At 35.7% G+C, this 13,094-nt stretch overlaps 1 protein-coding gene across 2 annotated transcripts; it reads left to right on the top strand.

Annotated features, from left to right (window-relative positions):
- The first annotated feature begins 1,709 nt into the window (after positions 1 to 1,709).
- Positions 1,710 to 12,622, top strand: LOC103499113 (protein TOM THREE HOMOLOG 1). 2 transcript variants are annotated; one of them, XM_051090468.1, is made up of 10 exons: positions 1,710 to 2,138; positions 2,537 to 2,593; positions 2,730 to 2,782; positions 2,869 to 2,961; positions 3,050 to 3,121; positions 5,802 to 5,920; positions 10,088 to 10,151; positions 10,266 to 10,319; positions 11,510 to 11,587; positions 12,107 to 12,622. In XM_051090468.1, the coding sequence occupies exons 1-10, from the start codon at positions 2,075 to 2,077 to the stop codon at positions 12,197 to 12,199; spliced, it is 747 nt and encodes a 248-aa protein (XP_050946425.1). In that variant the 5' UTR covers positions 1,710 to 2,074; the 3' UTR covers positions 12,200 to 12,622.
- The last annotated feature ends 472 nt before the right edge of the window (positions 12,623 to 13,094 follow it).

The following is a 13,094-nucleotide window of genomic DNA, read 5'->3' as shown; positions in this document are numbered from 1 at the left end:
AGTCAATATGAAAATCGATCTAATAGACCCTATCCATATAAAGAGTTCCCAGTGTTCCGAATCCTATAATACAACCCTCCAAATTGGTAAGGTCGCTTCAGGGCGACCACATTGGAGGCGCATTATAGGAATCTCAAGGTGTGACCTAATGGAAAAGATCGTGGAATGTATTGTCACATATCCCTCACCCATTTACTATGAACTACTTCCCCTATTCACCTAGTTAAAGCTCCATGCAAACACTCTTTGACCGGAGTCTGCTCCTACGCACGACCCAAACAAATATATAAAATGGTCATTTGACCATTCAAGTCAAAGTTAAAAGTTAACATTTTGATTTTTTTTTTCATTTTCGACCTCTTAAAGACGAATTTACATTCATTTTTCCAAAATTCAAATCACATTTGAATCTATAGCCAGTCAAAAGTCAACATTTTGACTTTTTATAACTTTAACCAATTCCATCAATTCCGAGATTTCGAACATGAATCCACATTCATATTTTTAATATTTGAATCACATTTAAACATAAAGCTCTATCTCAAATTGGTAACCGACAACTATATCACATATATTCATCAATTTCTCTCTCTTTACCTAATTCGAACAATTCGAATTGTTCCAACATATTGTTATAAGTTTATTCCTTATGAGCTACCAGGGAAACGTAATAGACCTATAGATCATGATCTCTAACGATCTGAGATTAACTAGGTAGACCCTTTTAGACAAATATTCATTAACTAATGAATTATTCTACTAAAGTTCTATAGTTACACTCCCCTCACTACAAATATATTTTTTTATATGATATAACCATGACCAGTGTAAACATTAGGTGTGCTCAAGTCTTTGTGTATATTTATTATTTTTCTAATAAAAGTTTAAAAAAACTCTTATAGTTAAAAAAAAAAACTCTTATTGATCAAAATTTTACACTAATTATCTCACCAACGAAAATAAAAACCTGACTTTAAAGTTAAAACTATAGTCTTAACTTTATTTGACTGTTAACACAGTGATAGATCACTAACATAATCAATCTCTAGAGTTATTGTTGTAATTAACATACAATTAATTGTCAAATAAAAAATGTATTTGACTATTAACACAGTGATAGTCTGCTAGATCTATTGGTGTGAGATTTTTTTGTTTGACTAGTTATTGTTTTAGTATGCTTTAAGGAGAAATTTTTATTTTGAAAACTTTGCGAGATTTTGTGTAATTTTATGTTTTAATTAAGGTTTAAAATATTGATGTTGATGGATATATCAAAGCCTTTATTTTACAAAATTTTGGATTTCGATAGAGAAATATTAAAAATATAATGGAAATATCGATTCACTCTTAATCTTGTATTTTTACAAAATATAGTAAAATTGTGTAATAAATGCAAAGGTAGGAATTTGAACATGTTTCAATTGAACTAATAGTGGTATTATATTTTATGTAAGTTTTGAAGGGTGTTGACACATTTAAATAATTACAAAATTGGAGGACATTTTTTATAAAACCACGAAGGCTATGGATATATATATATATATATATATATATATTTTATAATTTAGGGCAACAGAAAATAGTCTCCTTTCTGATTGACATGTGAGTATGTATTGTACAATATAGGAATATTTGCTTTTGAAGTTTTAATAAAAGATATTTTAAGAAAAGAAAAAGATTTGAAAAGAATACTTATGTTGAATTCATCCATGGCCGGAAAGAGATAAATGTGTGTTGTTGTTTACCAAATACTTTCCCATTTGGCTTTTGGGGATCTCTCTATTTTTCGTAATCATTTTCCCCTCCTTCGTTAAAACACCGCAACCCACCCTGCAAGAATATTTGCCCATCTCAAAAACCAAGAATATTCACTCACCAAATCCCATCTCCCTTACCCCATATCATCTTGCTTCATCCCTCAATTCTTCTGTTTTGGAACCACGATTCTCCAGAATTCGATTCCGGGATCAGAATTCATGGAGACTAGCAGCCTCGGCATTGATAATTCGGGGGTGCCGGCGTTTTTGTTGACCGACGGAACCTCTTGGTGGCAGGAGATCAACTATTCTCGCCTATGGCAGGATCGTATCTTCTTCACCCTTGCTGCTCTTTATGGCGTCGTCGGCATCGTCGCTCTTGTATGCTTTTTCTCTCTGTTTCCAATACCCCTGCTTGAATGTCTTTCTGTTTTTTTTGTTTTGAATTGAATTTTGGATAATTGGGTTTGTTTTTATTTCATCAATTATTTGATTATCACGGCGTCTCTTGCTCATGGTTTCAATAATTTCGTTGTTAACTAATTCATCCTGATTTGAATATGCCAATGGTTTATTATGATTTTTTTTTTAAGGAAACTAATGTTTCTTATTCATATTCCATGTATCTGTGCTATTTTTACTCTTGTTTCTTTAGAATTGAAAACTGAAGCGTGGGGACTAACAATATTATAATTGAAAAACAGTAGATTCGATTGCTCTGATCGTTCTTGGGTTTCTCAGAAGTTTGATGTTAGGATGTTTATTATGCTTGGTTTTAGGTTCAACTAGTCCGTATACAATTGAGGGTGCCGGAGTATGGTTGGACCACGCAGAAGGTCTTCCATTTTCTAAATTTCTTGGTGAATGGAGGTTTATTTCATCCGTTTTTTTTTCTTTTCCGCATACTTCTTCTTAAAATGTTGCGAGTGCTATGAATCTCTGGGCTGAGTAAATTAATATTTCTTACTGCAGTTCGGGCTGTTGTTTTCGTATTTCGCCGTGACGTGCAGAATTTGGAACCTCCGGTGTGGTTTGATTCTTAATTTTTTCTTTTGTGATTCTTTTTCCTATCACATGTTTAATGTTTCGCTTGTTTTTGTGTCTTGTATAGATTCTCCAACATATCTTGCTTGACATGCCAAGCCTTGCCTTCTTTACAACATATGCTCTTTTGGTTTTGTTTTGGGCAGAGATTTACTACCAGGTGGATATTTATTTGGAATTCATAATGTTTTTGTTTTCAAATTTGATAAATCTGTTTGCATAAACCTTACAAAAAGAACTTTCCTCAGGCACGTGCTGTATCAACTGACGGGTTGAGACCAACTTTCCTTACAGTAAATGCCGTGGTCTATGTTATTCAGGTGAAATTCATTGCTATATCTCATAATGATTGCCAGAACTGGAAGCTCTTTTAAATTCTTTTTTACTCCTCCGTTTAATGTTTAACCTTGTTTATCATTTTTTCCACATTTTTTTTATTAATACGTTTGTAGTCAGCATTTATTCTGCTTTTTTTCTTCTTAAAATAATAAAAATAAAAATAAAAGACAAGTAAAGCTAAAATCCAAATCACATTTTTTTCTCTCGTGTGCCACTAAGTCCCTGATTTAATCTTCTGAACAAAGAACTAAGAGGGTTACTATGAAGAAGTAGTAGCAATTCAAGGAAGCACACATGAAGATTAGATAACATACCCTTTGGGGGGTCAGGGACATTTGATAAAACTGGAATGATAAAAATACCCTTTACAAACCTTTATTCACTCCTATAAAGACAAATATAGATGAAATGAGCTGCTTGTATGTCCTACAAGCTGGCATATTTCTAGGAGAGCGTCTCAACTTATTGTTCCACCCACCACTTGTTTGTAAAATGCCTTCAGTGAGCCAAATACCCACTACCAACGTTTTAGCCTACTACATTTGAATGTGGTAATTGTTCTGTTGTGGTAATTGCCTCTGGCGTGTTGAATTCACTCATCTCAGGCCATGTGGCATTTAATCCCTGCGAGCATCTAAATAACAAGGTTATATTTCTGGGGTAAAAGACCCCATAATCACCCCTTGTGTTAGACCCCTGAACCTTGAAACGAACACTCATAGAGATTCGATGGTGACTAAGGGCGTTGCAAGGGGTAGGCTGACCAAGTGGCATGGAGAAACCTTGTGGACCAAGCCAACGGGTTGACTTGAGGAAAGCCAAGACAAAATAGTTGTGGAAATTACCTTTTATTAATAAGATAATAAAACCACACTGTACAAGACACGAGGGATCTATTGCTTGTTTGCTAGACAACCTCTACTAGAGACAGCCTTTCTTAGTGTGGTTTTTAGAGTGTGCTTGGACTTTCCCCAAGCTACAATTATATAGCCGTGGGAGTGAGAGTGGGGATTTAGAAGGAAACAGCGAGGAGTGGCAAATGAGGGAAGGAAAACCACCCATGACCCCTAGGATTGGGCTACTCGCCATGACTCGCAACCTCTCCTATTCTTTAGGGAAGTTGCTTAGGTGATGACTCATGCCCACTTTCTCCTATTTAAGTTCCCCACTCTCCCACATCTTCCCTTCTTGACTCTCCCACCGTCACCTCATGTGTGGACTCAGTCTCTTGCTGCCACGTGTCTCCTTCTGACTGACTAGGATAGTGTCATGTGGAACTCATGTGCCTCCACTTCTTCAAGGTGTTGTTTGGGTCGAGAGTGACTCGGACTAGGGGTGCCCAAGTGGGCGTTGGCATTGTCGTTGTGTGTGCACGGTCCTTGTCATCACACTTGTGTGCTTGATAATGCTTGTGCACCCCTTCACATGCCACCTACGCACCCATGTGCATGCCTTTGTGCAACGGCCTCTTTGGCTCTTGCACACACAGCCCTGTGGGACCTATGTCACCCGATGCTTTCGTTGTGCATTGTTGCCTCTTTGTGTGGTTGTGCGCCCAGGTAGCACTTGAGGTGTAACTCTATATAAGTAATCCTATGTGTATTGGTGGCCCATGTTTTGATTAAAGCACTTTTGAACCCTAATTGGTACGTTCTCATTGGCTTTTATCATCGAGGATGCTTGTTCGAAACTAGACTCTTGTGTGAGCATGTGTAAAGCTTCCACATGTAATGAGTTTGTTGGTCGAGCGATGGACAGCACACAAACAAAATGGATTTGAGATAACTTTCATCGTGTCAAGATGGAATAGGATGAGAGGGTGGACCTTGGAGGTTGTTTAGGGAAAGGGTGGCAATAGTGATCATTGATTTAGAGGAATTATCTAGTGGAGTGTGGCGTACGATCTTACTTTTCCTAACAAGGTGGATGTTAGCGATGCAATTTCTTTTGTCCTGCAACAAAGTGCCTATGGACTATGGTGAATGAAAGATACACATGTAGCAGTCCATTCAATCCGTTGGTTGTTAGAGGCCAAAGCAAGGGAGCAGGTTGTGTGTCTGGTTTGCAGTTGTGGCAATAAAGTGATGGTACTAGAAGTACCACAAACTAGTGTAAACATTAGGTGTGCTCAAGTGTACACAAACCTTACCACAAGCTAGTGTAAACATTAGGTGTGCTCAAGTGTACACAAACCTTACCAAGTAATATAGGAAAGTCTTCTTCAGTATCAAAACCATGGACTTGAGTATATGTTCTCTTTAAATGATAATTCACAGTTTTAAGTGTAACCATGAGTTAGAATGGAAAGAGAATAAAAGAAATGTGATTATTGGGGTGTTGACTCGTTCTGGCTTTTTCAGATAACAATATTAACAATGCCATCAAATAAATTCTTTCATTTGATTCATATATCAAATATAGCAATTACGTAATCTAGTGAATATAACTGAGAAATAACTAGTCCATGGGCTTATTGGATGGTAAGACTGATTGTTGACTCAACGTGTAACTATGTGTGTGTTGACAGTCTTTTGTGTTCTGCCTGCTGCTTTGATCATTATCATACTTGATAGCCAACATGTAATCCTGTTTTTTTTTTTTTAATGGAAACAGGTCCATTTAATATTGATATTTTCTAAATTTTGATTGAACTTCTTGCAGATTGTTCTGTGGCTGGTATTGTGGTGGAATCCTGTTCATGTACTAGCCATACTTTCTAAGATGTTCTTTGCTTGTGTCTCTTTGTTTGCTGCCCTTGGGTTTCTTATTTATGGGGGAAGGTAATGTTAGCATCTGTTTTGTTTTCTCTGTTTTTTATGATATATATATATTTAAATAATCCTTTCATATGGATATTTGGTCGTTTGTTTATATATGTATATATAGATATATCTGTTCCTGTGAGCATCATGCACTTCTAACCATTGTTTTTGTTTCTTTAATTGAGGAGAAATTTGTTAGTAGCTGCTGTGTTTTAGAGGTAAATGTGCCAAATACCATATATAGCAGAGGGAAGCTGCATGTCTGAGTAAATACCCATTTGCCTATAGATTTAAAATATAGGTGGAAGATAAAGTGTCTGGTCAGCGTTACCCAGAGAAGTTAATTCTTTGTGTTGTCGAAGAATTTCAGTTCTTTTAATGTTGCTCAATACTGGTTGTTGAGATTCGAGACCTGGAGATGGATCTGTTGAGACAACCCTTATAAATTCTGCAAATGACTTTTGAACTTGGTTTTTCTTTTCTGGGTGGCATGTGTTGGAGAGAGATTAGAAGCTACTTTAATGAAGAAAATTGAAAGAATACTCCAGTAGATTATAGGTCAAAGGAAGAAGGGAACCACAACAAAGTTAAGACAAAATGTCCCTGTCATTTAGATCTTAATCCAGAAAGCATTTATAACATTCAAAACCAAAATTGTGGATGGAGGGGTTGAAGGTGAGTCATTTTTCAATCCCATGAAGGCTTATGCCCAAAGTGGAAGCTATCATACAAATGTGGAGATAGGTGGAGGTTCCTATGTCTTTATCAATTGGTATTTGAGTTAGGTTTGATTTAAAAGGGGAATGTTAGACTCCCAAACCTAACAAGAAAATACTCAAGAACACAAAGAACAAACAAGAACACTACAAGATAGAATTATATGAAAATATGCTATAATATAATAAGAACAGTTAACAAGGTAACCACTAGCCTTTCTAGAGGGCTAGTCTCATCCAAATTCCCTCACAGAAAATCCCACAAAATTCTTCACCCCTTTCCCCAACCCCTCTCCCACTATAGCAAACAGTGTTTTTAAATGCCCCAGGCTCACTAAGGTGCAATGGCCCTCTAGAGTCTAGGCGCAAGGCACACAAAAAGATGTTTTTTTAGGTGCACTACATATAAAAATATTACATGAAAAAGAGAGTATATTTGAAGTGAAAATATGGAAAAAAGACCTCAAACATAAGAATTTTTGCATTTAGGCTTAGTGAACTTGATTTTTCTAGTTAGTAATTAAGGAAAATCCTTAATTATTACTATTTGTTTAAAAAAATGAAAAAGCCCCAAAGCACAAATCTTTAAGCCCTTGGGGCTTCACAAAAGGCGTGCAGTTGAGGCGCGCCTTATTTTGTGAGCTTTGTCTTTCAAAGCAAGGCGCTAGACCTACGCCTTGAGTCTAGGCGCACTGCCGAGGAGGCTTTTTAAAACACTGATAGCAAAGAAACCCAATAAACCGACTAACCAATTACTAATATACCCCTTCTAGAACCATATAATTATTCTACTAATAGTCCTACTATTTCTATAACTAGGGGTCTTACAAGGAATCTCACGCTCATTCTCGAAGGCATTTTTAGATTCCACTTGTAATGATATGATCCGTTTACCACAAAAGACTCGGGTTGGAAGCTAGATTCTTATCACTAAAGACTCGGATTGGAAGCTAGATTTTTATGATTGAAGGAACGATTGGGTGTTTCAACAGGGCTATTCATGCAAGAACTCCTAAGTCTCGAAAGAGAGACTTCTATGCTTCATCCATGATTACACTAGAACACCATCATGGTCATGTGGTTGCAATGGAAGAAGCATCCATTTGAACTTTGGAAGAACATGTGGAGGCCCAAGTAAGCTTGGCTTGTGACAACTTAGCAATTCACAGTGCTGCCCATGTCTATCTCCAGTTGATCAAAGAGGACACTTAGAGAGGAAATTAGGTAGTTGAGGTTTGCCCCCAACAAATCCACGCAAACATATGAGGCAAGAACAATTGCCCTAATGGTCAAGGTGGTGGGCACTTGTAAGTATGAATCCTCACAGCAGCTGAAGTGTTGATACCTTTGACCACCCCTTTCATGCATTGAAACGTGTGTTATAAGATAATTCTTCTTTGTCAGTCCCTCTCTTATTCCATCCTTTCCATGCCTGTCGTTGAGGATTGCAAGATTTGAGGGCCGAATTTCCCCATGAATGGCGATCCTTATTCTTCCCTGGATCTAGATCAATTGTGAAAGACATAGGAAAAGTCAAAGGAGAAAAAAGGGTAACTCTATGATTTGGTTCTCTGATGGCCTCCCTATTCCTTGAGGGCCAAAAGGGTTGGATCATCACAAAGATCTCCCTTCTTTGTCTCGTTTTGTAGTCTCCTACCTGCATTGGAAGTAAAGGACCCTCCTTGTCTGCAAAATTGTTTTATGTTAATGATATATAATTAAATTTGTCTTCAACCTCTAGCTTAAGTTTTTGGTTGAATTGATTATTTAATGTTTTCCAATCTTCTGGACACTCCTCTGAATTTGGAAGATCTCACACAGTTATCATTCATTCTTCTTTATCATTGGACCTTTAATTGTCCTCTCAGACCTCAACATCCTAGGTAATGTGTTGTATAACATTTTTTCTCATTCTCTGTTAAAGTGTGGATGGAAAATTTATTTACCTCAAAACACTTAAAAAATTGGAATACAGAATGTATCCATTTCTTTGGTCCCAATCTCCACCTTTAAAGTTTTAATAAATATTTATAGCAGAGGGTTTTAATTATGGTTAGAAAGTTAATCACGAATAAGTTTGCATGGTTTATACGATTTTTTAAAATTGATATTTAAAGATAATAAGTAAGTTTGACAGTTTGAGTTTCTATATATTTTAACTTGGAATGACTAAATTCTTTCCTAAAGACAATAACAAAAGAAATTGCCAACTGGTAAACTAAAAAGGATAAGCTATAAGTTTTAAAAGGGTGCTTTATTTTACATTGCCCTAAGAAAAAACATTAAACAGAACAAATCCATAAAACGGTTAAAAGTGGAAGGGGTCTGAAGAAAGGTGCCAACTCCTCTTGCCCCATTAGATCCAAAGGAACATGCGCAGCAAAACCAACCAAATCGTCTTCTTAGTACCATCGAAGGATCACCCACCAATAATGAAGCAAAAAGGTCGAAATAGTATTAGGAGAGGATGCAGCAGGGACCATCCAAAAGCTTCCAAGATGAGAATCCATAACTTTGATGCAAAAGGGCAATGAAACTGGTTGATTCTATCTAAAAAAAGTGAAAATAAAGAGATGGATTGGAGATTCAGAATGATGACAACACATGAGACACCAGGATGGTGAAAGTGAAAGACATCTATCAGGCATTTGACGCCAAAGACAATCATCAGTATTTGATGGCTCCCGAACTAAGAAATTCTTTTTTAATTATAAAACTATAAAAATGTCGTTGGGAGACTTCCCTGCTGAATCCAATTCTAAAATCCAATTTGAGTAATTACCTACCTAGATTTATACAAATTGTGGAATTGAACCCTTTACAATTCTGTAAATTACAACTCAAAAGTTGTGGAAACCGTCACTGAACTATAAAGGTTGGTGCCCCAAATTATTCCTTATTTTTTAGGGTTGCCATAATTATGTATTATTTGCCTTCAAACTTATGAAATCCCGATTTATTATCGAGATATAACGATAGGGTTTATAGCATGTTCAAAAATTTAGGAGTAATTTCTCAGATTGAAAGTTCAATGTATGATTGTATGAAATTTTAGTTTAGGACTGGCTTCTTTTTTGCCAAAAAATTTAAGGCCTTTTATGCTGAACAGTTGATCATTTAATCTTTAGTAGATGAAGGTTTTACCTTTTTTGGCTTTTCTCTTTGTTAATTCTGTATAAATATAAGTGCATCTTTCTCTTGGGTTATGAAGCTTTTTCTTTTCTTTTGGTTAAACTTTCACTTGGTTTTATTTGGGCTTGATTGGAGACCTTTCTTATAGATGGTCACTCTCTGTTTTCTCTATATTGTATATACTTCTTTCATGGAATTTCTTTTCTTTTTTCTCTATGCCATTTTATTCTTTTAGCTCTTCTCCTTGAAAGCTTGGTTATTCATCAAGTGGCAGTCTTGAAAATTTGGAGATCATACATGTAATTTGCTAATGGTTTCTTTAATCATCTCTTGGTAGATTATTCTTGATGTTACAGCGCTTCCCTGTGGAATCCAAAGGAAGACGTAAGAAGTTGCAAGAGGTACTTACATTCATTCAGATACAAGAATGTTGGACATCCTTTTAGTAGTTTGAGCCTTTTTGAATATTTTCTGTTGGTTTAACCCCTAATTTTTTCTTGTTTTGGGTGGGATAGGTTGGCTATGTGACAACTATATGTTTTTCATGTTTCCTAGTCAGATGCATCATGGTGAGTCTACTTCTGCCCAACGTAGTTATGCCGAACCAATAGGAGTGACCAGATATTTAACTGATAAATGGAACCTTTTTTTTCCTTACTGTTTTATATCACTACTTTCTATCCATATTTGTTTCAGTACAGGTCTGCTGTAGATATTTTTCAGTTTTAGTATGAAAAATGATCGAAATTTAAAGTTATTTGCGATAAATTTTAAGTTGGGAACTGTCTGTGAGGCCTCCAATTATACATAGATAAAAAAGAAGGGGTAGAAAGAGATTCACGTGAGGGTTAGTTGTTAATGGAAAGTGGAGTTTGCTAGCATTGTGGGTCCTATGGGAAAAGAGAGGTAAGAGGTTTATGAAGGGTTTTGTTATTAGAGTGCAAGGTACGTGAATTCTGTTCAGGAATAGGCTTGGAGGAGATGGTTTCCACCCCTCTAGAAAGTTCTTGCTTGCTAGGGCTCATCTTGTTTTGTTATTCCCTTCCTGTATTTTCCTTACTTGTGGACTCAAAATATGAAGAAATGAATATTAAATGGGGTGGAAATATAGCTAGTGGAAATGAATATGAAATGGGGAGGAAATGTAACATTGTAGAGTCTTGAACACTTGATTTTTCTAGTTGATTTGCCCTGATGCCTACCATCTTAAATCATCAATCGACCCAAAAACTTAAGCTTATAGGTGAAGGAAAATTTAATATAATATCTACAAATAAACATATATAAATCATCAGAGCTCTTCTCTCTTTCTTGGGGTTGCTTATTGTTGGGAATTCCTAACACTGTCATTTGTAATGGAGGTGCTAATCATTGTAATTAGCATTTGTTACTTGATTGTGCATGAGAGTTTGCATAGAAAGATATTGTAATAAATAAGATATGAAGACAATCCAATGAAGGATAGTTATATCAATAGTTAGCCTTGTGTTGTATTGTACAGTAAGAGGACTGGCCTGGATATTATAACGTACTTCAAAATCATTTTCATTTTGGTCTTTTATCAAATTCATTTTGGGCTATTAGCCTGATGCCTTCTCAAGAATAAAATTACTAGAGGCTTATCATTATTTTTCCTTTATTGATGACCCTAGAGAATTGTCGCGTTTACTAAACTCTGAAATAAACAGCCTTTTGTTTTGCCTTTCAGTTGCTCTATATTCATTTTAATCCTGGCTTAATTTATTATCTTGTGTTGTAGATGTGCTTTAACGCTTTTGATCAAGCCGCTGACCTCGACGTTTTGGATCATCCAGTTCTAAATTTTATTTACTACCTGGTAATTATGGGATTGTGGATGTTGATGCATATTATCTATGATATTTCACTTGTGGTTATTTGTTTTACTGGAATTTTTGGTGACTTGGGATATTCTTATTAACATGCTGATAGTAATTTTATTAGAGTATTACAAGGATAAATTAGTAATTAAGTAGGGGAATTTTGTTATAAATAGAGATAAGGGAAATGGGAACGTAGGTTTTAGGCAGCTTCCTAACCTGTAGAAATTAAGAAATACAGAGTACTGAAAATGGCAGCGGTTATATTAGTTCTCAATATGCAATGCTTTATGAATCCACAATACTAAACGCAATTGCAAAACTCTTAACCGTTTTCCTAATTCTCATGGTTAATACCCTTTTTACCCCTTCTAGTACAAGTCTTGAGGCCTTTCTATGAACAATATTTTCGTGTGTGATTTAGAGTATGATAGTGTGGGGTTATTCTTTGGTTCTGAAAAATATGCCACCTCCTTGTTAGAGGCACCGTGTTTTTACTTGTTTTTCCATTTCTGCAGTTGGTTGAGATCGTACCATCCTCTATGGTCCTCTTCATTCTTCGAAAGCTGCCCCCAAAACGAGGAATCACGCAGTACCATCCTATCCGTTAAAAGGGTGAGAAAGAAGAAGAAAATCTGATCAAGTTTCGACAAGAGATGGGTACAGAAGAAAGCGAAAAGTTGGGAATGAGGTGTAAGAGGTAAAGGGGTAGCTGATGCCTAAAGAAACGATGGTGGCAGAGGCATTTGGAGTTGTGTTGGTTTGTGTATTAAAAGTTGGGAAATGTGTTTAAATAGGATTAAATTAAACAAACTGCTACAGACTGAAATTTATAGTGAGGGAGGGTTGATGGTGTTGTGTCATGTGATAAGTGATTTATTTAACCTTACTCGCTGGATTTCTTGTTGTCGCCTTTTTTTGGTTCAAATAGCAAGAGATACAGTGACATTTCTAAATGTTTCTTCCCTGTATTTATAACCCACCAATTGATTTTATTTATTTATCCGTCACATTGCCCATTAGAGGGTGCACAATTTGAGCCTCACATTATCTTTACATCAGCAAATTTTGGTTTCTTCATTTATTTAGTTCAAGTAAAGATAGAGATATAGATACTGGGGTGATGGGGAAGTAGTACCTTAAAAGTTGAGTTATTCTTATGTTATATAATATTTATATGAAGTGTGACTTTATCCTTAAAAATCAAAATGAATTAGTATTCTCACATACCCTTTCATTATAAAATTTACAAATTTTTTTTCTCTAGTGAAAGTCAGACATATAAACAAGCTCTCACCCACAAAAATACTTTCCTAAATTTTCAAAGGAACTAACCTTATAACCAAAATTTATCTATGTATGTATCTGATATTGATATTTTAATTATTGTTAAGAAGTTTTAGCCTACTAAAGTTATTCTCTTAATTTAATACTTTTTAAGCTCAACAATGCTTGATATTGTTAGAGAGAGTTGAGAGCATACAATTAAATTAGTTATGTTATGCT

Source organism: Cucumis melo, chromosome 10, assembly GCF_025177605.1.
Source record: "Cucumis melo cultivar AY chromosome 10, USDA_Cmelo_AY_1.0, whole genome shotgun sequence".
Lineage (NCBI taxonomy): Eukaryota > Viridiplantae > Streptophyta > Magnoliopsida > Cucurbitales > Cucurbitaceae > Cucumis > Cucumis melo.
Note: the sequence above shows the minus strand (reverse complement) of the source record. Positions and strands in the feature narration are given on the sequence as shown.

Bases quoted from the DNA above. Each gene is read 5' to 3' on its own strand.
- LOC103499113 (XM_051090468.1), top strand. From the start codon at position 2,075: ATGGCAGGATCGTATCTTCTTCACCCTTGCTGCTCTTTATGGCGTCGT. The intron at 3,122-5,801 runs GTGAAATTCATT...AACTTCTTGCAG, and splicing joins CCGTGGTCTATGTTATTCAG to ATTGTTCTGTGGCTGGTATT. The intron at 11,588-12,106 runs GTAATTATGGGA...CCATTTCTGCAG, and splicing joins TAAATTTTATTTACTACCTG to TTGGTTGAGATCGTACCATC.